The 26,922-nt window shown below is 43.0% G+C and overlaps 1 protein-coding gene across 4 annotated transcripts in view; it reads right to left on the bottom strand.

The window, feature by feature from the left end:
• DYNC1I1 (dynein cytoplasmic 1 intermediate chain 1) overlaps positions 1–26,922 on the bottom strand; it is a 200,011-nt gene that overhangs the window by 25,818 nt on the left and 147,271 nt on the right. For all 4 annotated transcript variants that reach the window (XM_075049642.1, XM_075049666.1, XM_075049659.1 and 1 more), the window contains 5 exons: positions 25,666–25,812; positions 21,320–21,433; positions 18,400–18,533; positions 15,553–15,697; positions 92–232 (listed from right to left, as the gene is read on the bottom strand). In XM_075049642.1, coding sequence (XP_074905743.1) covers positions 92–232; positions 15,553–15,697; positions 18,400–18,533; positions 21,320–21,433; positions 25,666–25,812 — 681 coding nt within the window. The remainder of the gene's footprint in view (positions 1–91; positions 233–15,552; positions 15,698–18,399; positions 18,534–21,319; positions 21,434–25,665; positions 25,813–26,922) is intronic.

Genomic DNA, 26,922 nt, shown 5'->3' with positions numbered 1-26,922 from the left:
TCACAGGGTTAAGGTCTCGCCCGGCGCCCCGCCGCCCGCCCGCCCGCCCGCCCTCGCCTTCCCGCCACCGGCCGCCGCCGCGCCGCCTCACCTCGGTGTCGTTATTCAGGTTCCACAGATCCAGGCGCCCCATCCCGTCCACGCAGGCGAAGAGCGCGGGATGCACTGGCGACCACATGACATCGTAGACATAGTCGGCATTGTCTTCAAAGGAGTAGAGCGGCTTGTTGTGCTGTAAAGCAGAGAGAAGCATGAAGACTTCGTGGCGCTAGTGCTGCCTGGGGCTGTCTGGCGAGTCTAATTAAAAACTTTGCACATTTACAAAGTGTCATAAAACTTCCCCAGATGAAAGGTCCTCGCGAAGGGTGGGACTGCGCTTTAATGGGGCAACAACTGTCCGGTGGGATAAATGAGATGCCCGGCGTGAGGGGTGTGGGACGCGCGGGTGACGGGGCGGGGGGAGCGCCCGCGGCCTCTCCCGCTCCCGGCCGGCACCCCGGCGGCGCGGGGGGGGGGGGGGGCAGGCAGGAGGGGGTGCGGGAAGGGGAGGCCGGCCGGCCCCGCCGTGCCCGCCCGAGCCAACCGCGCTGGCGGCCGCGCCCGATAAGGATCGTGAGACCGGCGGGGAGCCGCGCGGCGTCCCGCGCGGCCCTCCGCGCGCCGCGGGCGGCGCCTGCCACCTAGCGGCGGGCGGGGCGACCCAGCGCCCGCACCGGCCCGGGCCCGCGTGCCGCCCGAGGGCCCGGCTGCCCGCCGCCGCCCCGCGGTCGCCCCGCCGACGGCCGTGCCCGGCTCGGCCCGCGGCGAAGGCCGTCCTCTCCGGCAGGCGGTAAGTCTGAGGGAAGTTAGGAGGCACGCCGCCGGGAACCGAGTGTAATTGTCCGTCATGAATTATTCATCCCATCTGGCTCGTCTAATTTTTGCATAATGGCTTCGCTAATCCCCGATCAATTAATGGAAAATGAAATTTGAATGATAATGCAAACTCCAGAGATGAAGGGAATCAAGTATTCTCATGGTTTGTGACAGAAACCTAAACAATGGGACCTCTCCGAGGGTCTCCCTCTCTCCCTCCCTCTCTCCCTCCGCCGCCAGCTGCCTGCGGCGGCCCTGCCGCCTCCCCGGCGAGCGGGGCACGGCGGCAGGAGCGCGCACGGCCCCTCGCGGGGACTCCCGCGAGAAATTAAGGGCCGCAGGGGCTGCCTCCGCGGATGGCAGAGTCCCCTCTACAGGCTCTGTCTCGGCCGGGCCCCTCTGGAAGGCACCCCCGGTCGCCCTACGAAGGAGACCACATGGGGAACGCCTCCGTGCGTCGCGCAGCCGCGCGTTATTTCTCCGGAAAGTGGAGCGACTGATACTGCAGTCGTCGTATCGCTTTTCCGCCGCATACGGTTCATGTAGAGCGATAAAGCAGTCGGTTTAATCTCGGTTTACCGCCGGGTCCTCGCCCGCTTTGTTTTCGGTGCTCCCGCACCACACAACGTGCTTCGTTGGGTTGGGGCCGCAAGCGCTGCGGCTCGGCACGTGGACGGGCGCGCGCGCGCACGCGTCTCTCTGTCCCGCTCCGTTTGTGAGTGTTCGCATGACGCGTCGTTACGGCAGGCCCGCATTGTAAATAACTCGGGTAGATTTCTGCTCATCACAGCTATCACGAAAGACCATAAAAAGCATCCAGAGATTTAATTACATGACTTTGTCCTTTGAAAAAATAGTGAAGATACAAAGGGATCAGGTTCTATAGGCCAGGTTTTCCTACACTTGAATTAATGAAAGGCACTTTGAATGATTACAGGATCGGGTCCCAAATTTTTATAACTGGCCTAACGTTTTTTTGTGCATTTCCTAAGAATAGCAAGCATTTTGTTTTGCGTGACAATAAAATGAAATTAGGGCTTGAGCTTATAACCTCAAATTTATACAACATTTTTATTTCTTTTCCAAAGCTGGAGTTTTGCAAAAGAAAAGGAAAAAAACTTACAAGAATATTTTCTTACCTAAACAAGGTCGTGTTCTCCAAACACATATGTATCTGCTTAGTATATTATCAGTACCAGTGGAGTTCCTTAAATGTGTGAATGGAATTACTTACGTGCCTGTGCTAAAGCATTTGCAGGTTGAGGGCCAAATGAAGACTAAGCTTTTGAAGAGGCAGAGGTATTTCACAGGAAATTTCAAAGTGAATCCTTACAGCTGTGATCTGGGAAATAATATTTAGAGCGGGCCATACCGATCCACAATGTCTGCCTGCTGTTTTGTGTATTTTCACTGAAAAGACCTGATTTTGGTTCGGATACATCAACCGTGTAAATGTTGGAAAAATGGGCATTGAACACAATAGTATACCAAAGGGAAAGAAATCTGGTCAACTGCTAGGTGGCTGGTGTTTTTCTTATGCATGGGAAATGTGCTGCATATATAGCACTTTAACATTTAATGTCATGGGAGAAGTAAAAAAATTCCACAGAAGAGGACTATTAAGATATCAGTCAATCCAGGGCAGATTTCAATCAGCATTTCCTTTTTGTCAACTTATCAAAACTTGTTTTGATCTTATTTTGGGTGTGACACCTTTTTAGTGCTCTTTTTAGTTCTGCCAGTTTGTTTTCCAATTCATGCCTAAAGACCAAGGCATTAAAAGGAAGGGTCAAGAGATGTGGCTCTAGTCTGTATCTTGCTGTTCACAGGCCGTATAGTCTCTGGCAAATAGCTTTAGCTGATGTGCCTCGGATTCCCTGTTAGCAAAATAAAAACACTTTTGGAGTGCTGGTGTTTGAGGTGAAAAGCATAGCAGATATGCAGTGTGTACTGCCTTTACCTAACAGTGGAAATAATTCCGTCGGATAGGTATTCAGAGGAAAAATCTGGACAACAGGAATAATACGGCTTTTGAGAAAGATCTCAGACATGCAAGGAATGAGACACAAATGAATGGAGATGAACAGGGAGTGGAGCGCTGTTAAGGAAATGAGAAATTGCAGCCAACCAAAAGGCAAGGTCAGCTGCAGTGTGGTTGGGAAAACAGGGAGAAATCATATGGTACCACCAGGCAGTGGCAGTGGAGCTGAGCTACAGAGCTACACCTTTCATAGTGCCCCCAGCATCCCTGCCCTCCCAGCTTGACTAGCATTGGGGGGGGGGGGGAATATTTCCCATACTATGTCGTGTTTTGCACTTTTTAACTAGAGAAGAAGGTAACAACTGCATCAGGTCAGGCTGGAGGTCCCTCTTGCCTAGCATACTCTCTTCAATGGTAAGAGCGAGTGGCCTTTCTTAAAAGCTGACATTTCATCCTGGTCTGATTTTGCCCACTGAGAGCAGTTATGTTGATTTCATTGTGAAGACTCGATTTGTAAGGTTAAGTGCGTATATAAATGTTTGCAGGACTTCCTTACTGTAAGCCTTTTAACTAAGGGCCCAGGCCTGCAGATTCTTCTAATGTAAGGATTTATGAGTAAGGACCGACACCAACCACTTTTAGAAAATGTTGAAATGTGGAACCATGTAAAGGTCACTTTAAAGCAGTTTTAAATTACCAAAACTTCAGACTTGCACAATCTATAACTAACATGTGGCTATTATTATAGAACAACTGAAATCTAAACTTGATGAGCTTTCATTCTTAAATATCAACCCACTCTAGTTATTCAATAGAACAGAAGAAATAGTTTAAATCAGTATCTTCAAACTTGTGCCAAATCTACTTATTACTGAAAAATAGAGTTTAAGGTGAAAATGTGGCCCTACTGAATCAATGGAGTTTTGCCATTGATTTCAGTAGGACAGGATTTGAGCATTTAGCGGAAAAAGCGAAAAAGCCAACTCCAAGACACGTGGTTTTGTCTCATTTATTTAAGCATGTCATCAAAATCTATTGTTCATCCTCAGTGTTTCCATATGGGCATTGTTTGAAAGAACGATGTAGAGTGAACATTTTAAATACATGGGAGCTGTCTAGGAATTAGCGCTTCTCTATGAAATAAGAAACTCACATAAATAAATACTACGTAGTTATATAAAAGAGGTCTTTTTTTCCACATATAAATTTGACCAGTGTATTCCTCCTCTTATTTGCATAGAAGAATTTTCGTTAATCCAGGAGGTGCCACACATAAAGTAGCTAATTATCCATATAAAAGAATGTATACATATCCACAGGTTTTAACTAGCATCTGACTTCTGGAAAGCCATGGAAAAAGCTATTGGCTTTGCCTGTTTCATGAAGGGAGCGTTTTACACGTTGGCACTATTTCTGTGGGTGTCAGCTCCACCTAAAGGTACTTCCCTAGACTACCTTCAGCAGTACAGATGTACGGTGACACCACATACTCTCTTGTCTCCCCTTCTTTCTACTCCATTGTCTTCCATTCTAAAGACAACAAGCCAAGTCTGTACTTCTGGCTCACACTGTATTATCAACAGCCATGAGTGCTGTGTGGTATTATAAGTTGATTCAAGCTAATTTGGATTTTCTAGGTGTGCAGCAAATACGACAGATTCATTAGTCCTTGGCATAGAAACTTTCCGAACAAGCTGATGTGTTTGTTTAGGCTCGGGGCTCAAGCTCCGGCTCTCGGGCACTTGGAAAGAGCAGAGTCGGAGCAGTCCTGGGCAGAGTGGCTGCTCTTGTGTCTGGCCCTTGAACAAACCAGGGAATAGGGGTTTGGAACTAGATGATCTTTAAGGTCCCTTCCAACCCAAACCATTCTATGATTCCATGATGCTGTGCATCCAGCCTCTCTGGGACCAAATATTGTATAAATAGCCTTTATTCATTAAAAAAAACAAAAAACCTACAAAAAGGTGTCAAAGGAAGGCCATCTCTTCTGGCATAGATAACACACAGGGAAGATAAACTGCTGTCTTTATTTAAAGCAAGTGTTAACGGTGTCACACTGACCAGAGGGATGCAAAAGAAACTGAGACAGGGCACAGCTTGTGGGACTTCCACTCAGGTTAGGATCTGAGCTCTTTCACTGTTTTATAGACCCTAGCTGCTAGACCCAGTCTTCTCCACCCTGAGAGAGACTTCTTACTACTTTGCTGAATCCAGGCTCATCTTTTCCTTTCTGACCCTGCCAGTTAGCCAGGCCAACCCAAAAGACACGGATAGTGTAAGCAGAAACTAAAAGCCACTGGGAATTTTGAGGCAAATACTCCTCCAGTCGGCTTTACTTCAGTCTTGACCTTTCCTCCTTTAACCATCTGCTTCCTGGGACACCAGCTGTTAGCTGTTTGGGGTTACTTGTGCATACCTCTTGTGGTGGGGAATAAGTCCTCCACTGTGTATAAGGCTCTACTACTCTTGTAAGCCTTCATGTTCTCCATTTGTATGAGTTAAAGAGGCCCTGTTTTTTATTCAGACTGATTGATCTCCATGGGAATTTTGCCAGTTCTGGACTACCATGTTTCTCCCAAATCTGTTTTCTAATAGTTATGAAAATTTAGGATAATCCAATAGTTCCTACTTTAATACTATACTTATGGGACTTGACGTAGCTCAGGTTATGCTAGCTTTTAAGAAGTACAGCGATTGCAGGAACTGTTACAAGATGCCATAAATCAGAGGCGCTAGTTACAAGTACATCCCTGATTGCTCAGCAAAGCCTGTCTGCATTCTCCCCAAAGGGTATCATTATCCCACAGACCCCGATACTATACAACTCACAACTTGCAGTCTGCATCACCTTTCCCAGGACTAGCCAGACCTTGAAGGATGGCAATGGGAAAGCAAAAGGGGGATGTTTATGCACTTCAGCATTAGCCACTCAATGTCACTGGCTAACTGAGGTGCCCTAAATTGGGTTACATGAATAATAGCTCCTTTACCAGTCTTTAAATTCCTTCTGGCAGTCAGATTCAGTGTTGAATCACAGATGAGCCTCTGGGGCAAAATGGACATTTCACTGGGCTATGACCTGTGTACATGTTGTGCCATCTCACTGTCAGATGATTATTAGGTCACTGAATCAAGTCTAAACTGCATTTTTGGGCAAGGGAGCAGGCTTCATTTTTAGATGCAGTAGCAACAGGGGGGAAGAAATGAGTGTGGAAATGATCCATACAGTCTTCACAGCCCTGTTTTACTTAAATACTGTAGTATTACTACGTTGATTGGTTTTTGGCATCCTAAAAGTTGCAGACAGTCAAGGCAGAAAACTGTTCACTTTCAGAAATGATTGTTCTTGCAGAGATGCTGAAACTGTTGCCTCTCTTAATTGCCAATAATAAAAGAAAGTCCAATATTTTTGCATAAACATGTGGGAATTATTATAGATGGAGGAGGGGAAAAGGGTGAGACCGAAAGGAAAGGGGTTATGAGAGCAGACCAAGTCTGGAGATAACATGATGATTACATTTTTGTGGTTTCCTTCCAAGTCAAAGCGTCATGGGTGAGCATACAAGAAGGAAGCAAAGGAAAAAAGGTTTGATGGTTGGCACAGGCGGTTTTAATGAGAACCAATCTTAATGTCTAATACTGTGGTATGGAGAAAAAAAAAAGAACTTGGGAAGTCAGATATCAGTTGACTTTTAGGAGCATCAGAAAGTCAAAGAGCAGAGCTTTCGGGGTCTGTGGAGGTAGCCTGGAAGCTATATGGACAGATAAACTGATTTGGTTAACCCTCCTTAACTGTTCTAAGTTCTCTGCAGAGGTGCGACACATTCAGGCTGTGCTGCTAGACTTCAGTTGTTCCTTTCTACTCTGCCTTTCCACTTACTCAATGGAAAAAGACCTTTTTATCTTCTGAAGGCAAAAGGCAGAAAGCATGGCATTCCTCTTCACCACTGCATTATTAGCTGAGGAACTATTTTCAGTGAGTTTAATATAAATGTGTATTACTTGATATCTAATGTAAATTTAAATGAATTAATGATATTTTCTTGCCACAGATGAACTTTACAAACATCAGAAGCTATGTAAGGCCTTGAAACTCTACAAAACAGGCTTAAGAAGTATTTTATATGAAGAAGCTAATATGCTCACTGGGTTATAGTGAGGCACCAGGGAGGTCAGTGTTCCCCACCTCACCTTTCTCCCCAGTTCCTGTTGGCCAGGCTGGTGTATGGTTGTTTCTGCGTTTTAGCTCATGCAGTTTCATTCCCAGTCTGGAGACCCTCTTACTCCACACTTGTGAGAGTTGTGCCTACAGGTTTCCACTGCTTGAGGTTTAATACCTTCTGCTCCACTCGCCCACATCAAGCTGGATACAGTGTGGCTGGCAACAGTGGAGAGGTCTGTACAGGTATTTGCCATTCATTCTGTATTTCCTCAGACTGCTGACTTCATCGCTAAATCTTAATCAAATTTTCCACCTTTTATTTAAAACATGCTTTAAGCAAGCCAGCACTTCTTCCTATGTTACTAACTATGCATTTCAGTCATGAGATTTCTTCAGAAATACTATCATTTTCCTTTGGAATGTCTACCTACTTCTCAAGATGGCTCAATTTCTTCTTTTAAGAAGCTCAAAACACTATAGAAGGTCTTATTGTCCCTACCTGGCAAACTGATTCACAGTTTCTGTAGCTCATACTCCTGACTGTATACTACTATATTCCTGGATCTTTTCAGAGAAGCACTTGGGTGACTTGCTGAGAAATACTAGTGAGGTATGGTTTTCCTAGGCTGATGGAAGAATCGCCAAATCCTGGTCAGAGGAAACACTGAACACAGAGTGAAACACTGAAGAAGGGTGGAAGCGGTCTTCTACCTCCAGTCGTCACTCCCTGTTTATATCCCACGTAGGTGGGATCAGGAAGCAGAGCTGGAGAGTGAGTGGGATGCTTTGGCAGAAGCTGGATCGCTGTGCTAGCGTTCTCCCGTCATGCAGGAGAGGCAGTGGCATGCACTTAGGTCCTGAGCCTACTCCTGTTGGAGTCAATGGACTGGTCTCCCTGCTTTGGGCCTCAAGTTGTTAAAAAGAGGTAATTCAGCTCAAATTGCGAGGCGAGGAGGGGAGTGGGATAATGTGGCTGCGGTTTCAGGGGGTTGTTTCCCACCCCTGTGATTCTGACAGGAACATTCAGTATGAGGCCCCTGAAAATTCAATTTCTCTTTTTAATGGAAAATGCTGCTTCATCACAGGGTACCCAGACTGGCATTGCATGTGGACTTGGTGAATTACCAGGCTTGCAAGCGACTCTGCTGCTGCAGTTCAGTTGCCAGGAAGCGCAGGCAGGAGCATGGACAACACTGCAGGACGGCTGACACAGCCTGATGTTACAGCACCGTCTGCTGAACAGTCAAGATTAGTATTTGTAGCTGCTGCCACCAGGATGCCCGCAGAGCTTTCATGGGTCAGCAAGCAATGATTTTGAGGCTAATTATTATTGAAGAGAAGTCCATCTTGTAGGATTTTGAATACAGTTCCTTTTTTTTACTGATAACAAAAGTCTCTCACATAGCAGAGAAATGACGGCTGCATGAAGCAGGTGGGAGAAAATTTCCATTAGGGAAGAAGTCCTGGGTTTTATATATTGATAATTTTCCTGAAATGTTTCACTATTACATGCGAGCCTGATCCTCCAGCATAATTCTGCAACAGAACAGTCAGTGGGAGGTTTGCATTTTGATTTCAGGGGAAAAAGGAATGATGACTTTGTTTTGTACAGATTATATGAGCTCCTGAAATCCAATTCTGCTTTCCATGTGCAAATAAAGCTTTCATTGCTACAGCTGGATTTATGTTAGGGTTTTCTGAAATAGAGTTTAGCCCACTGAGTTTTTCAGAACAGCCTCAGTATTTTAGATGACCATTTTATTTTTATGTGTGTGTGTGCCATTCTTCACAAAATGTTTCACAAAGGAGAAGCATGGTTTGCCTGAGTAAATGAAGTATGTTGGCCAGCTGAAGAATATTTTCCTATCACTTTTCAAATATGGCTACACCGAAAACCAAAATCATGAGAAACATTTCATGTGAAGAACTTGGGGCTGATTTCAAGCCACCTGACTTCACTTTGGTTTTGCTCTTTAAAATTACCTAGAAAATACCATAATCTTCTTTTTTGTACAGCTGGATGAGAGCCAGACCTCTGGCTCCAGAGGTAAAGGGCAAAAACTAAAAAAATCCTGTCTGAACAGGCAGCTCCACCCTCTTCCCCAAGTCAGCTTGGCCTTTTGACAGAAAGTGAGCTCTGAAGCAAATTCATTCATTGCCTTGTTTTTGGACAAAACTCAAAATTCTGAACTCGCACCACAGAGAGACCGTTTCCATGAAATCCAGCATGCTATTTTATCACCCTTTGTCTTTACCTATAATCAGATAAAATTAGCATTTGGACAGTGATTAATCAGATTAATCATTTTAATTGCTTTTATCAAAGAGAAAAGCCTGTGCTGGAAATGGAATGTTGTCAAAGGAAGGTGATTGCCCTATGAGCAGAGTCAAGAAGGAGCTTCGTGTTGTGATGCAGCAGTGAGGGGGACCATTCTAGCCAGGTATCCAAAATAAGAGGAGTGAAATCATCCCCTGAGATAGACATTTGAGCCCCACCAGAATCAATGGGAGAGAGGAGTAGTAAAGGATTCCACAGAGAGGAGAAAATAGGGAGAACTGTCTGTATTCAGTCCACTTACTCCCAAAATAGACTAGTTTTGGTCTCCCTCACAGTATATTGTTTCTTTTCCTCTATTTCTTCTTGATGTTATTTCTTTTTAGCCTCCCTAAACTCTCTGGGTCCTTTTGAGATCACCCACCACGGCACTAGAGACATATGCGGATTGCATCCAGATTCAGTGGGGTGGTAGGTGCAGAAAGCCAGAGGTCCTGACACCCCTATAGTTTGATTTAGCATCTGGTCAGAGCACACCCTGGCTTTCTTCTGCTTGTATCTTAGCTTTTCTGGCTGCAGAATCAAGGTATAGCTGTCTGTGTGTGGCATGGGTAAAGAGGCTGATTGCTTCCTGGTAGTTATTTGGGAGAAGCCAGAATAAGAAGACAGACCCAGGAGCTCAGAAGTGCTGCTGCATATGCTAGTTTAGATATGACCTGAGGCTGTCCAGATGCAAGAAAGCCATCAAAAGCTACAACAACTGATTATCTGCCAGACTTGGGCTCCTGTATAGTTGGTGGTGGGAAGAAGTAATGGTGGTACCTCCAAAAGATACCTAATGTTATGCATTGCAATTACTTCTTTCCAGTGGCTGCATAAGAAACCAAAGTATGGAAGCCCTAAATAATAGAGGATCCAGGAGGATCCAACTTCATATGCAGTAAGAGTCATCTAAAATGCCTCATGTGCTAATGTGAGAAGACTGAATATAGCCCAAAAGATTTAAGAAAGCTTAGAAAATACCATCAAGAATGAACAGGTTCAAGACTGAAAGTAGTGATACTTTCTAAATTTCACTAAGTCCAGCTCTCATCTACACTTAAGTGTATGCGAGATAAGGTACATGAGTAACCTCTGCATTTCACCAGTCCATTTCGCTGTTGGAGACCTGTCTGATCCTGTTTCAAACTGGAGAAGTAGGGCTGGCCCCAAGTGGACAAAACTGGTTTTCATCAGGAAGCGTCAGCACATTAAAATCAAAGCTTTAGTCTGAGAAGATCTTACTTTCAGTGAAACCAGAGTTGTTCATAGGCACAAGATACAGCTCAGAGCAAAATGGCAAGATGATCACAGCACTTCCTCCCCTTAGGGAAGACACCTTTGCAGCATGGCCTGGTGCCCAAACCACTGGCTTACAGGATACTCTCGTGGAGCTCCTACACTCTTCATAAATAACTGCATATTCACTGGAACAGGAACATCTTCCATAAGGCAGAGGAATGCTTTATACCATTAACCACTAACATCAGTGTCTCTGACCTGTGATCCACTCTAATCACCTGCCACAGGACTTCACTAAATCAAGTCATTCACTCCAGCACTTCCAATTACAGTTAAAACAATTTTCATGAGGGAGAATTCACCAAGTTGTTGTAATAGTTCACTAAGTTTACTGTCCTTTTATCATGACTACGTTTGACTACATTTCTATTTGGATCTTTAACTTCAGGCAATGCTATCTATAATACAAGAGGCTCTCACTCACCCACTTAAAGTGACTGAAATTATACCAGAGAAAAATCTGAGCCAGTAGCCAGATACCTTGATACATGGTATTTGTAATGTAAAAAATAGTAAGTTCTTAATCTTAAAAAAAGTGACGACCCAACCCTGTTATTTTAGTAAACTTTAAAAATTGCCCATTTGTGAGTGCATTGTTTTCTTGGTGACTGATCCACACAATCACATACTGCTCTGATTCATTCTGCTACACCATTTTCCATCACAGTAAGTTTGGTCTATCGAGTTGATCCTACCAGATCCTGTCAGTCAGGCTTTTGGGGAAGGGGACTGGGGGGATAGAGGGACCTGTCTTTAGCACCACCACCACCACCACCACCTGCTTCTTTACATTGTTCTAGTGATAGGCTTCAGCTTGACCTCTGAGGAGATGGTGTTCAACCTCTAGATCAAATTAAACCAGTGGCATTTGAAGTTACATGCTGATAGGAAGGTATGAAAGTGGAAGGTAAAATAATTTACTCCAGGAGTCTGGAGGACTGGGTCATACCAAGATAATCAGCAAAGAGATGGGCATAAGATATTGAAGGTACAGAAATGTACGTGAATGCACATAGCATAGAAATGTGAATTTTTGCTGTTTAAAATGTGGTTTCTCAAAAATCACAACAGACTGCAGACTGGAACAACACAGGACACCAAAAGAGAAGAGCAGCATGTGAAGAACATACAAAAGAGAAGACAAAGGAGAGGGACTAGGAAGGAGCTACCATTGATGCACATGCTAGTAAGGCAAAACTGAGCATGATCAAAAAAGTAGGTAGTCTGTCACTGAAGGCACACACGTCCTCTGGCTCAGTTAGTCCTTGCTAATGTTTATGTGGTGGTCCTACTACCAGGCTGCTCACCTCTGTCTCTCCTTCTGATTATGGCACTCACCACCATTACTTAACATTAGGCAAAAAGGGAGATAAGCATAGATGGGGATACAGCAATGCTGTTACAGCTATTCCAATCTCTTTTCTAGTCAGCTGGCCATCTGAGCATGACCTAGGCATAAATGCAAGAGGAAAAAAACAGTCATTAGCACCTCGCCTCAATAAGGATAAGAGATGAAGGAGACAAGCTTAGGATGAAAGAGCTAACAAAATCCAGCTCTCTACCCAGACTTTTATTAACTACCTCAGCAGAAACAAGCCATCTTCTAGGCTTTAGCTGAAACTAGCTTGTTTTGCTACACTTTAACAATGCCAAGCTAGCTCCTGTCCCTTGACACAATATCTAAAAATTTGCACTCCAAACAGCAATTGCTATAATAATAACAATACTTAAATTTCATTATTTAACCTCATGCTATTTGTTCATGAGGATTAGTGCTTAATTAATTAACAACACTTAGCATTTCCACTTAGCACTTTGCCTCTTCAAAGCATCATACAGACAATACCTAATTAAGGGCAATGCTGCACAGACACTTCACATCAGGACTTCCCTTTGACAGCTCTGCATCCAAGACTTGCTCACATGGTGTAGCATGAATTCAAGTTGAAAGCCCTATTGACTTCATCAGGAACCGGGTAATGCCCTGGCTATCAAGTGACTATCTACCTTTGCAAATTCCTTTTCTTTTCCTGTTACTTCTGCTTGCTTACTATTCACCCAGGGATCTAATTATTGGCTAATGTGATGGGTGATAATATGAACGTTGTATTAGTGTTATCTACAAAACCTTCATTCTTCCGTTAGTGAAAACCTTATTCTCAGTCACCTGGTTGAACTGCCTTTGGAGAGAAAATGTGTTAACCACAAAAACGGATTATAAAATGTCAAGCCAGAGTTTTTAAGGGAGATGGTGCTTTCAATCCATCAGTCAAATGCCTGCTATGAAAGTGCCTTTCTCGTAAGCACCCCAGGGTGCTACACAACATCAATAGACAATATAAACACAGGGCCTTCATGGTTCACTTTACAATTGGACATTGACTCTGGATCTGTGAAACAGAAAGGAATTGAATTTCATGACCAAAGAGTATAATGTGCACAGGATTAAGTAGACAACACTGGTAGAAGCAGGAAAGCAATATGGCATTGGATGCTGATAGATTAAATTTACAAATAAGAAACCAAAGGAATAAAACAATTCTGAGTAAACTTTCATAAACCAGCAGTATCACTCAATGCTTCCTATCAATCCACTATTTTTTTCAGAGAATCAAACGTGCTGATGGGTTTATTCAAAGCCCACTGATTGAGCAGGCCCTGACTATGGGAACTGAACAAAGAGAGCCCTAAATATCTAATAGCTCCAGCCAAGAGAATTATCCAGGCAGTATGGAAGGAAACTTCTGCCAGAGTCAAATTGGAAGAAAAAGAAAACATTCATCACATTTCAAGAACTTGTCTAGTGTCTCAGAGGATGTCTTCACAGGGCAGTGGCTGGCAGCCTGGGGCTGCTGCTGCTCAAACCTGCTCCAGAAGAAAGCAAGTGATCCAATACAGCGACACACCTTCCAGCTCTGGGTGGTGCTGTGGTGTGTCACATGCATGTCACAGCTCACATCAGCTAGGTCAGACAGCTTTCTCAGGAAGCCCCTCTTGCCAGATGAGCCACAGCTTGATAGATATTAAATGGTTTGATTCTTTGAAAACTGATTGTGTATTGAACAGAACCTGACCTAACCATTTTGGCACTGAATTCTTCCACAAAGATAACCGTGTACTGCTAAATGCAGTGTCTTTGTGGCCAAAATATACTGTGTTAGTGTTACTGCTAACTTCTAAAATCTTAGGAGTTTAAAATAAAAAAAACAGGCCTTATTATCCCTTAATATAATTTCATTTAAGCTGCAGATGGATGAGACCCTTATTGCCATATTCAACCTCAAGCTGAGGGTCAGATACTCATCCCAGACTTTTCTGGACATGTATGTTTGGAATTCAGTACCTGACTTTCATCTTTCCCCCCAGTCCTCACAAATTCTTTTCCCCTTACTCAGCTTCAACTTCAACCCTTCAATATTCCCTTGCCACCAGTTACCACTGTCCAGGACTCCCTTACCTCAGACACCAAACAGCCTAGCCAGCCCCAACCAGCTAACACCTAAGCTCTCCATCACTTGGTTATCCTGCAGCCCTTTCTAATGTTTACCACCTAGGACCCATTCCAGACCCATTCCAGCCTGCCCACGACCGCTCCCCTGGACCACTTCTGCATTGGTTAAGGCTGGATCCATGGAAGTATACGGTTACATGTGAATTAGGTAAATCATGCACCTTTATTATAATGAGTTTCCTAAAATATAACACTCAAGACAAAACCGTCAGCTGTGGTCACTGTTGATCAGGAAAAGATACCTGTTAATTAGCATGCACATTGGAGCAGGCCATTAACAAATGCATTGTGAAGCTACTGTGGAAGCTGATTCAAGTGATTATCTAGGTAACCGTGCTTCTGTTTCCAGCACAAGGCTGTCACATAAGCCCTTCTGATCACTTTTGTATTTACATTTGCTGTGCCTCTGTCCTAGCATCTCCAAGCCCTGATGTCTTGGAGGAACACACGCTGAGATACTTCCTGACTGGAATCAGCTTCCAGTACTGGAACTCTGCCAGGTGCAGCTCAAGATGTGAATCAAATGCAGGCATAAAAACACAGTTAAGACAAAAGCCTGGCATTTGGAAGGAAGTTCTCTACTCTGGTGTATGGAAAAAATAACTGTTTGGATGACTTATACAATTAGGATTTTACCTCCCATTCTCCTGTTTTACTCAGCCTGTGCAATGAAACAGGTTGGTCTGTTTAGTCTGTCCCACAGTTTCCACTCATGCTGTCATTACTCTATATCCATACAGTTCTATGGGGTGTTGAGGTTTCAAAGCTTCACAGGACTGTCTATTAATTTCTGCTGTTCATAGTGCTCTCCCTGTAAGAGGTCATGGGGACAAGTCCATAGAGTAGTCAGCAACAGATCCATGGTGGTCATGAATGTTAAGTTCCAGCATGTATTTCCTCCCTGCTTCCAGCCATCAGTGTCTAATGTCATTGGGACAATTTATACTTTTTGGCTATCACAACCTCATACAGCAATGAAATTCACAAGTGATACTGATTGCATTAAGTCGTACGTGTGCTTCCCCTGTTGCTTCATCAGAAGAAAGTGTTCCTGCTGCTGCACTGCCATGGTGCATACTCCTAGCCTTGCAACTTAGCCTGCACAGGGAGTGCTGGATGGATTGTTTGATGACTTGCAGTACAAGATATCCTAATCTCCTTGCCTAGTGAAATTGCTCAGCACTAGGGTTAATACTGAAGTGCTGGCCAGGTGAAGCTACCTTTAAAGGGCATGGTACGCTCCAGGGCAAATATGGTTGACACAGTTACACTAGGTATATATTTTACTTACAATTTTATCACTATGCCTATTCTAAGCACAGCCTTTCAATTAATTGATTCTTAGGACTTGAAAATATTGAAATATTTCTGACAACAGCATTTTCACAAGTAGCATTACCCATCCCACCCCAGCTCGGATTTCTCACCTTTGTGGTCCACAACTTGACTGTCCAGTCAAATGATGATGTGACAAAGAGATGGGAAAAGTCAATTGGACCCACTGCCATGTGACAATTGATTCCTGTGACGGGTCCTTGGTGGCCTTCAAAAATTTCACCAATGCCAGCTTTACTGCAGGAAGAACAGACATTTGCATTCAGAGAATGATTTAACATCTGGTGATTTAACATAATTTTTCTGTACTCTTAGGTTCCTGTTTCCTTTTAAAGTTCCATTTAATCTGTAAATCTCTCTCCTTTCAGTAAGGCCTTTGCCTGCAGAGGTTTACTCCTGTGGGCACAATTAATGCTTAGGATCCAGCACAGGGAGACTTTCTCTTACTTCTGAAGACTTGCCTTACTTACTTTTACATACACTGTCTACTACTGTAGCTTGAAATAACATTTATGTATAATTATAAAATAATTCTAAATTATAATTATACTATAGCTTATGCCTCTGAGTAAGCCATTATCACAAGGAATAACATTAAAATAAAAATGCAAATACGTTAATGACTTATCATGAGCAATTCTTTTTCTCTTAAATATCTAAAATAACTTTCCACAGCATCAGTCAGGTCACTAGGAAGCAAATCCTTTCTCACAAAAAGTGAAGGAACTGTTCCTGTCATCAGGTATCATACAGTCATTACTTTGAACAAGGGGAGATGTGCATTTCATTGGCCTGAGGCTAGAATAGCTATTAGGAAGGAAAAATACAATGCTGTGTAAGAGAGAATGTGCACAGTTTTCTTTTTCCTGGAAGCAAATGACACCAGATCAGTTGTCAGTGCTGTGCAGGGAATCATGTGTGTCAGAGCAGGGGAATTATGAAATTACCCTTTTAGTTACATTATAGAAAAATTACCACTGGAAGAAAATACATTAAAAATAGCCACAGCTCTGACAAGGCTGCCAGCCCTGTGCCAGTGTGGATACAGCGTACCCAAAGAGATCAGGAGCTGCACTGGAGGAAATTGGTCCCTCATATTGCTAGCATGGTGTCCCCTCACCTCTCCTGTTGACCATGGCAGTGTGGCCTCACTTAGGCTCTCCTGCCAGACCTTGCAGCATGTGCTGGAGCAGGGACTGAGTTCTGCAGTGCCTCTGCAGTGCTGAGTACAAAGCACACCTCTTATTTTATGCCTATCCGTCTACCATGTAGTTGGCTGCATAAGGGGAGTTCTGGAGCACTGAAAACACCTTGTGTATATCTGCTGTGCTTTGACACAGCTGCTTCAAGAATAACATATGGCTCTCCACTGTGCTGGGCTGAAGGACACAGGAGCCTCTGGAAATAAAATGGGAATGATAGCAAAAAGCTCTAGGAAAGACAGGCAGGAGCAGAAAAGGAGTGCATTTGTCAATGGACAGCAGAAGGTTTGCTAAAAGGGTGGGCTAACAAGAGGATATGGCACCTTCCTTCTCTTGTGAAGAACAAACCAGGCATGTCTGAAAGATCAGAAGTGAGAAATGCCCTTGGGCATGCTTCATTTATCCTAGCAGCCTAAGACTAATTCAAACCATCAGCCGCCACACAGCCTATCAGTACAATGCCTAAATATACACAATTTTGCAACACTGTCAGCAGTCAGGCTAAAATAAAGGTACTTTAAATTAAAAATTATATTGAACAAAATACATGTAAAACAGTATTTATACAACATTAGGAATGTCTAATAGAAGCCTTACAATCTTAAACTAGTGTATCCATGTCTATTTGGTCAACAGAAACACAGAATATGATAAAATATGAATTCAGAGAATATTGCAAACTACTGAAGTGTGGGGGTGAGCTTTAAATCTATCAGTGAAAAAAGTTTGTTCTTTACAAAAGCCTTTCAAGCATCCTAGAGGATGAAACTACTACTAGAAGCTGTCGGATCACGCTAGAATTCTGCAGATTTACAGGGTGCAAAATAAGGAACTTGCAGTATTAAACTACAGCCTGGGTTATGCAAGGAAGGGATATGACCACCATGTGTGAAAGAGCACAGAGTACCAGTCCTGGGAGCGGGTCAGCCAGAGCTTGTGTACCCGTGTGGCACACTGCGGCTACGTCTGTGTTAGCAAATAAACCAGGTGGCAGCCTGGGGGCAAACGGTGTGGCACGGCTCCTGGCTGTACAACAAAACCTCTCGCCCTCCTGGAGAGGGTGGGCATGTCCAAACTGCCCTCTGAGAGCAGGGGCCAGCAGGGCTCAGTCTCTAGCCTGGCTGCACAGACACAGCCTGCAGTGCTGTGCGGGAATACCCAGCGCTGGATGGCTGTGCACTGGGACATGCGTGCTCTGTTTCTCACATGCATGTGTGCCCATGGTGGCTTTTCTCCGATATATCCCTGTGGAGACTGAAAATGGACCTGAGGATGGTAAAAAATAAAGCGGATTACCATCCCTTATGAGTGGTTTAGGCCTGATTACCCTGCAACAAAACTGTCTCCTAGGGCCTGAATCAACCTGCCCAGACACAGATACCTACATCTCAGCTAGCTGTCTAGACCTCCGTCTCACCTCATGGGTGAGAAAGAGGCATTTCTGAGGTCCCAGTCATCTCTTCTTCAGGCAGATGTCTGAAAAAGGTAAAGGAAATAAAACCCTAAGAGCAGTCGTTCCTTCCCACCAACTATGCAGGGATCCTGGGGCAACTACCCCAGTATAACAGGCTGTAGCATAGATGCTCAAAGTCAGGTGACTCCTGTCCTAGTTGAGCGAAGAACAGTACAGACACCATTGATCCAAAAGAAAAAACATGAAACACTCTCCACACACTTGGCTACCTCACACCAATGCAGGTACACAATGTTATTTAAGTACAAAATGCTGAACATCACCTTCCATGACGACAGGCTGTGTAGACTGTTCCCTCTTCGCTGCCAACGACAAAGTTGTTGACATCTCCAGTTGGGAAAGCCATTCCTGTAACCGCCACTGGTTTGGACTTATTGTACACCAGCTCCATGCTCTCCTACCAAAACAGGTCTTCATTATTATTCTGCAATCATCCTTTTTGTTTGGCTGTTGGGCTTTTTTTTTTCTAATTATTTTCTAAAGCTTACACAGGGTAGCAGGAGGGGAAGAAGAAATCATTTGACCCAGCTGCAGGACTTCGGTTTCTACATAGGACATTGTGAGAAGATGCAATGTCACAAACTAGGATGCACTGCTCCTGCCATCCCCGCCGCTGTCTGTCACATGTTTGAGAGCAGCTGGAAGGCACTAGTCTTTGCTACAATATCTTAAATCAGGCGGAGATGACAGGTGAGAATTTAAAATCTAATGGTGCAGAAACTAAAGGTAATACCTTAATGGTTACACTTGCCAGCCCCAGGCTCTAATAAAACATGCAATACCCTTCTATTTACAAACATTTTTGAAATCAATTGTTTGTCAGGAAACATGTGTAATATTGTGTGCACCTGAGGCATTTATCAGACTGTGCCAATTGTCCCTTTGCAGAACAAAATTTAAAAGTTGGGTTCCTGTCACTACCACCATTCTAAGTATTGCTTTTCAGGGATTTTCTGAGGTAACCATAAGCTACAAACCAGCAAGCATATTTCTTTCTTCATTTGGTAGCTATATTTAAAAGTAAATCAGCATGCCCATTTTTGCTATTGCAAGTACAACCAGCATGAACAGTTTCTGGCTGTTGCAAGATGCGCACACTTTGAGCAGATTTTGCAAAACTTTCTAGTTGTTCAGCCTAAATGGTGTAACCCAAGAATCCACAAAGGGGCTGAATGATTTAGCAATTTTCATTTTTAGCTATTTAAGTGGGTATGTTTTCTGTGTTTAAAATGTCTAAGCTGCTATTCTTCTAGGGCCAAAGCCTGTAGCGTTTTTCTCAGGAGGGGTTTTTGCCGTAGCTAAAGAAAATGGGCATCCCTGTGAGAGGAGAGGGCTGCAAATCCATAGAGAAATACATTTGCTTGGTTTATACTTTTCTTTGAAATACATTTGATTCTATTAAAAAGGCAAAACAAGACCTGGAAAATGCATTGGCAGAGCACCTGTGGACCATATATTTCTGTGAAAATCTTCTGGGGTGAGATCATCATTTAGTGTCCGTGTGGAGAAGCAGCCAGATGCTGCGGTGGACTCTCTCCTCCCAGCACCTACGCCGTGGCTGTACAAGAGTGTTCACACAAGAGTGTTCTGGATCTGTGTCTTCAGAAAGTTTCAGACTGACATACATCAGCAACACTCTACTCCTCCCAATTTAAAGCTATGGCATGTAGCTTGACGTCAAGTCCTGTGCCTTTCTTTTCTAGATCACCAAAAGCCATGTGCCAAACTTCAGTGTAATGTGGGGTGTGTTCCTATCCTTGTTGAAAGCCGGTTTTGGAGCAGGGAAATTCCATCTGAGTGATGAAGTACTGGAACTGAGATGTTCACAAATGTCTACTTCAAAATTTAGTATTCCAGTAAGTGAATACATAAGGGTGGGATTTATCTTCTTGATGTGAAGTGAGAAACTGGGGAAGGGATTCAGGTGCCTAAACATAGACATCTGGGCCATTTTAGATGCCTCCACTTCTATTCCATAAGCGTATTGGTTTCTTATAGTCCCAGGACACAACTATCAGACCCATACTGTTGCCTTAGATGAGCGAACAACATGATCTAACTTTGAAGTTGGCCTCACTTTGAGTAGGGGAGTAGATGGGATGACTTCCAGAAGCCCCTTCCATCCCAGGATTTGACAGTTCTGTACCCCACGGTGGGTATCTGAAATAATATTTCACACTGAGATAGCAGGAGTCGTCCTCCAGAAATGCCCAGTCTTTCTCTACATAAACTGTAAAGGGAACTCAAATTACTAGCTTAGACTTGACACAGACCTAACTTTTAGGTGGCTAAGGTTAGGATAGAGGAGTCCCACCTCTTGTGTCAACACTGAAAAGCAAGTAATTCTATAGTAATTGCACATTAATGCATGATTAATGGATGGTTAATTGAATCATTAAGAGGAGTTTCTACGCAGCATTTTGAGACAAGATCAGATCCTATGATGCTTAGCAAAAATTATATTAATTTTTTTTTCTATGAAATTATGTATAAAAACTGAGTGATGCATTGGAATAGAAAATGTACTACTCCAGAAGATAACACTTAAAAGATGCTTTCCATAGACCTTTTTCAGCATCAGATTCTTTGTTTAGTTTCCATTATTATAATCACTAGTGGTTTGGACAATTTTCCCGGGTTTTCTTTCATTCCTGGTACAAAGAAGGGGGGTGGGGTGGGGGGGAGACAATAGTAGCAAACATTCCAGAGGGGGGAAATTAGTTCTCAAACTTTTGATTTGCATTGTTTGTTCCTTTGGCTACTGAAGGCAGGCAGCAAAGTAAGCTTTCTGACTGTGTGCCTTGGAAACCCGTAGTGCCTAGGGTGTGTTCAGCAGCAGTGCAATCTAGTCCATATTTGTTAAACAATGCTGTAGAGTAAGTACAATTTATACCACAGGCGACTTCTGTAATTACCGTGCTTTAAAATGGATTATTTCATTTTCACTTGAAACTGACCTATGTATTAACGTATTACAATAATTACATGATTTGTGGTAAAGGAAATGGGTTTTGGCTCTTAGCAGAGACTGCTGGAAGCAAGCTGTACTCTTTCAAGTGCATCCATTGGTTTTAGTTTGTATAGGACGTGAGGTTTTGGCTTTTAGGAGCTATGTTCCATTAAGCAGGTATCCTGCTCTACCGAAGGTGCTTTTTTTCCCTGTATAGGTGAAAACAAACCCACCTGTGGAGTTGAGAGCATGTCCAGGCTCCAGGAGCACATTTTGCCATCCGTAGAGACGGTGATGAGATTGTGCGCATTCTGTGTTCCAACTACATTCACACAATACACAGGATGCTGAAAACACATTAACACTGGAAATCAGAGAGCCATTCTCACTTCTTCACAAACAAATTTCTCATGTCGCATATGTTGTTTTAAAGAACAATTAAGTAGTCACATAATACCTGGAGAATACAAGACTCAGCTTTTGCCAGATAGGATTTTTTTTTTTTTTTTACATTTAAATTTTAAGAGGCACATTATGGAGGTGGAAATGTTTTCAAAGTTTCATTTTCCTCATAATAAACCAACACAGCTGAGTAATGCTGTGAAAATACTGAATTATGTGGATGAGATTTCACCCACAGGGATATGTATCATTCTACTGATGGCTTTTGACACTGAAAATAACCGGCAGAAAGAGGTAAATTGTCCAAATGAAATCAAAATGAAAACTTTATTCAAGAAAACAGCTGCCTAAAACTTGAACTTTTCCAGAATTTGGCTTGCATGCTAAATATTTGCAAATGTACTCCAGTTGAAAAACATGAACAAGTCCATCAGCGTTCTCCAGCACTGGCCAATATACCTTTCAAAATCTGTCATTATAAATGTAGAGTGACTAAATTTAGGGTGTTACACCTGGTTCACCATAACATAGTCTTTCCATGGAGGCTGAATTCCACTTAATATGCAATAATGAAACTTGGCCTATTCCTTTTCCAAGGAACCTGGTAACATTTTGAGCCTAAAGAGTCATCTGAGATCTGATGGTGACATATGAGGCATGGTTCAAGTTCAGCAATCTCCAAAGTGAAAAATCAGTCAGACTGAACAATAAGATTTAATTTCCTTTGACCAGTACAAGTGAATCTGCTGAATTAAGGGTAAGACATATATACATGTCAAGCAAAGAAAAATTGTATTTCTCTGCCTCTTTTGCTGATGAATAGAAGACATGCGTCTCCACGAAGAAAAAATACTTTTCACTAAAACTTTCCTTATTTAATGAAAATTAGGACCAACTTACAAGAGATCCCTATAGAGCTTCTAAGCCAACTCCATGTAGGGTTAGAAACCTAGCATTTGCTCCTGCTGAAAGCAATGCCAGAACTACCACTTATTTTAGACTACTTTAAGATCCAGCTGCAAGTCACCTACCCAGTCAGTAGGGAAAGGCAGAAATCTCAGAGCACTGGCTAGCTCTCAGGTTCGATACCTGAGCGGGCCCAGTAAATGCCCCCTCCCTAAGTGCAAAAAGGGCAGCATCTGAATACATAGTGTGTGTGTGTTCACACACTGAAGATGGACTCAGCAATTGCTGCTGAAATGGTACCTTGTGCTTGGAGGCCACCTGTACGCAACAGTAATTTGCAAGGTCCATTCTGATGCCGATTCTTCTCTTTCTCTCAAGATTGTCAGGCACCTGGCTTTCCTTAGATCATCAAATGGACCCCAATCTGTCCCTCACATGTGTCTCGTGCTATTATCCTCATACATGGACCTTCTTGCTGCTTAGTGAGAGCTAATGACCCCAGTGCTAAGCATGATTAGCACATACTGATGTGTGAAATAAGAATAGACCTATTTTTTCATGGGTGTTTGACCTCCAGTAGTCCAAACAGACAGGGACAGAGTGGGTGGGAGGAAGCTAAAGCAAGCAGTGGAGTATGTAGAATATTTAGCGGGGGGGGAGAGAGCGAGCCATGTCTTTCCAGCAGCACCTCAGTGTGCCAGGTCTGGCTTTAATCAGGGCTATCAGTCATCAATTTCATGCACAATAAAACTCACGGCAGAAATGAAAAGAGGTAAGGAAAATGGATGAAAAAGACAACCCACTGTACGTAACAGAAAGTCTAAACAGGCTCCTTCCTTTCAAAGGGTCACTGCCAGCTTGCTTTTATTTATTTTGGAAATGAAATCATCATGCAAAAAGGTTTTGTCTTAATTAAAATTTCCTGTTGTCCCAAGTGCAGATGTGTGGTGGGTGTGAAAGGAAATTAGTGAGTAAGCTGTGGGTAGAACTCTCTTTCCTGGTGAATCCAGGCAGCAATCAGTGATACTAAACTTGAGGAAGGTATAAGTCAGTGATAACAACACACTCTATCTGTTTCAAATAAACAAAGTGGGAGAAAGAAAAGAGAAAAATCCCTTTTTCACATATGGCATAAGTTCAAATTAAAAGATGACTATTCAACTCACGTATCTAGCAGTACATAAAGTAACATTGCTACAGTAGAGTTGTCTTAATTTAATCCTTTTTTTTCTTTTCTTAGCAGCTAGGATTCAAGCCAGCCTTTTGCAACCAAGACTTTGTTTACAGTTTATGTGATTCCTATATATGAACATAAAGTAAGCACTCTTTTATTGTAAAATCTGATCACTCCTTAAAAACATCATGCTTCCTCATGTTAGACTGTGTAAACACTTATTTATACCAATCCATGACAGCACATAAAGTGCGCATCCACAACTGAAAGTAATTTATTTATATTTGTCAAAAGCAAAACATCACATGTTGTTCTATTGCAATAATAAAACTAGTTTAATATATAATTCCAGGAGGAACAATTTCATCTTAAATGTTTTTTGAGTGTAAACAAATTACTTCCCATTAATCTTTTCTTTTCCACTAGATTTGGAGTCCCAGTTGTTCAATTTTCAGTGATAGTCAGCTTCTTGCCACTAGTTTTCTGGTCTGCTACATCTCTAAATTGCAATTCCAGGAGAGACTGTTTCTTTTCATGCAGATTGAACATTACTGGTGACAAAATGAGCAAAAACATTAGGGAAATGAAAAGCAATGTTGAAGTTGCAACCCATGGCACAGATCATTAGATTATTACATCAACATTCATGATAGTGGAAATTTAGGGAACAATATTTGTGCTGCCTGGCCCACTAAGCGAGCCCGTGCACACCTGTCATTTTTTAATATAAGAGACTTGCCATCATAATACTGGCCCCACACTGAATCTTTTTCATTAATTCACCTGGCATGGCTTCTAGAGTTGTCTTTTAACTCCGGGGATTATGTTGTCACAGTCAACTAAAAGCTGAACCTTGATCTGCAAATTCCAAAGATAAGAATCGCAGAATTGTAAAAGCTGGAGGTGCAAAAGACCTATCACTTTGTCTGATCCTTCCCTCTGCTAGAACAAGATTATTATCTTATCTCTCAGAGTGCTTTATGTAGTTCAGTTTCTTATGTTTCAGGAAATCTACATTTTTCTGCATTATTGTATCATACTATTACATTTTTCTCCTCCTTTACAGCCTGTATTTTCTTTTCTGCTTCCCACTCAGGAATGGTCCCAAGCCCACTACCAAGATGAGATATATTTACCATCCACAGAGTACACCTTCCAGCTCTTATGAAAAGGCTGCCTGAGCCCAAACTCTGGAAGAGGAGAACTCAAGAATGCACAACATCTTAGTGCAGGACAGACTGGAGGTCAGCACCATAGCAGAGTGAGGACACTTTAGCAGGCAGTCCAGGCTTGTCTCTTCCTCCAGCACAATATGAGTACTTTGTAATGTAAGAGAGTCTTCTAGCACAGACATCATCTTTGTATCACAGAGAAACTCTCTTCCTTCTCAGGCATTTTGTGCTACTGCTCTGCCTATATATGTCCCAGACATCACCAGAGCCCTGTGCCACCATCACTATATCTGCAGGTATCTGTTGTGTCAGCAAAATGCTCTTCCACATCGTTTTATCAAAACAAACTCCCCCTCACTGTGCAAGCTCTGCCCTATGGCCCTGTCTGGAGTAGGAGACCATGACAGGCGTTTATGTATTGCTGTATTGGAAAACAGAAGCAAACTGCCCCACTCTCTTCAAGGGCACCAGTCTCTACTTGCAGGACTCCACTGAGACAACCATAGGTGCCTAATCTGGTTCAAAAGAGAAATTCATGTACAACAAGACAACAGTAAATGATTCAAATTGCCTGCCATGCTGGTCTGACAGACACACAGTCCCTATAGTGACCTGGCTGTCTTTACAGGCAATGGAGAGCAAGAGTCACAGTCCCACTGTGCTGCCACAAAGGTGCCTCACTCAAGTGTTGTAATTGATCCTGCCCTCTTCCTTGGAAAGGAGGATAATCTTCTGACCCGGCCTACAAAGTGTGATGGTTAAGCACTTACAGGAGGTGGTTGTACATCTCTCTTATCTATTTCTTTCCCTTCAAGGACCACACTGTCTTCATCTGTGTGGCAAACAGCATTGTAGACACAATTAGACAGCTCCACTTTCCCGCTGACCTTTTCCTCTAAGGAAAGGAGGTGATTTTTATCCTTACCGTGTGAGCAGCAGCAGATAAGGGAGTTCTTTGAACCGGAGTGCGCCTGTGACTGCGATTATCCCACAAGACAATTTGGCCAGAGTATGTTCCACCAACAACCAGGTTTGGGTGAAAGCGGGCAAAACAGACAGACATCACGGAGGACTGGGGTAAAACAGGTAGAGAAAAAGAGAGGGGTAACATGGTCAGTCATCTTCAATTCTCTCCTTAAGGAAGGATATTGTCATTAGCATTTTGTATTTTAGAAATCACTGTATGAGCTCAATTCATATTCCTTGCAGACTAGCAATTCTGCTAAAGCCAATAGGACAGATGCAAAGGGCTAATTTTTACCCTAAAATGTGTGGTTCCATTGGTCCTAGGGAAAATACGCACCACAGGATAAGTCTTCACATGATGCTAAAAACCTGAGATAACCTCTCCCTGACAGCGATGGGAAAGTGCTTAATTTCATTTCCAAAAGTGAGAACTTCAAGTAACCAGATGCCAACCCAACAGAGGCTGGCATCCTGGCCCATGATTTCCCATCAGGGAGAGCTCTTCCCTTGTTGCTCCTCTAGCTTTTAACTCTCAGACAATTTGAGGTGAGTTTGTGAGAGACCCTCCAAAGTTCACCTCAAGGTGAGCTGCCTTGAGAGCATTAGCTGACAAGCTGTGTCTCATCGTTGGATCAATGACTGATTTCTCTGCTACAGAGAGGTCCTCTTCTAATAGCAGAGGGAATCACACTTTCTCTTACACTGTTTGAGCAGAAATTAGTTTTTCCTCATTTTAATGACAGATGAGTTGCCTTTGTACATTTTCTTTACCTGGGGATGCTGAGGAGCCAAACTGGTGTAATGGTTACCCTGGCTATCTGGTAGAGTGCCCCATAAGCCAGTATGGAGATGGATATCTATCCCAACTACCACCTTCCAGTCTCTTAAAATAACATACAACATCTGAAGTCCTCTAGGGAACAATCCCCAGAATCTTCACATGCCAAGCTACAGCCAAAAGCAACAAGCTGTAACTCCTTCAAGTCCTCCATCCTCTCTCTAAGGAATTATTTCCCATTTTTATATAATTGATCCTGGAAATGTCTTTGTTTTATGCAAATTGGAAAGCAAAAGTTACAGCATTCATATAATTTCCTGATAAAGGAACATACGAATAAAGACAGTTTGCAAAGAGGAGCAAATGTCATGTTTTCATGGGCAGTTTTAGTGATGCTTACAAGCAACAGAGCAAGACTTGAACTGCTGCAGTCATTAT

Source organism: Buteo buteo, chromosome 2 (assembly GCF_964188355.1).
Source record: "Buteo buteo chromosome 2, bButBut1.hap1.1, whole genome shotgun sequence".
Classification (NCBI taxonomy): domain Eukaryota; kingdom Metazoa; phylum Chordata; class Aves; order Accipitriformes; family Accipitridae; genus Buteo; species Buteo buteo.
The sequence above is the reverse complement of the archived record's forward strand: the minus strand, read 5'-3'. Positions and strand labels throughout refer to the sequence as shown.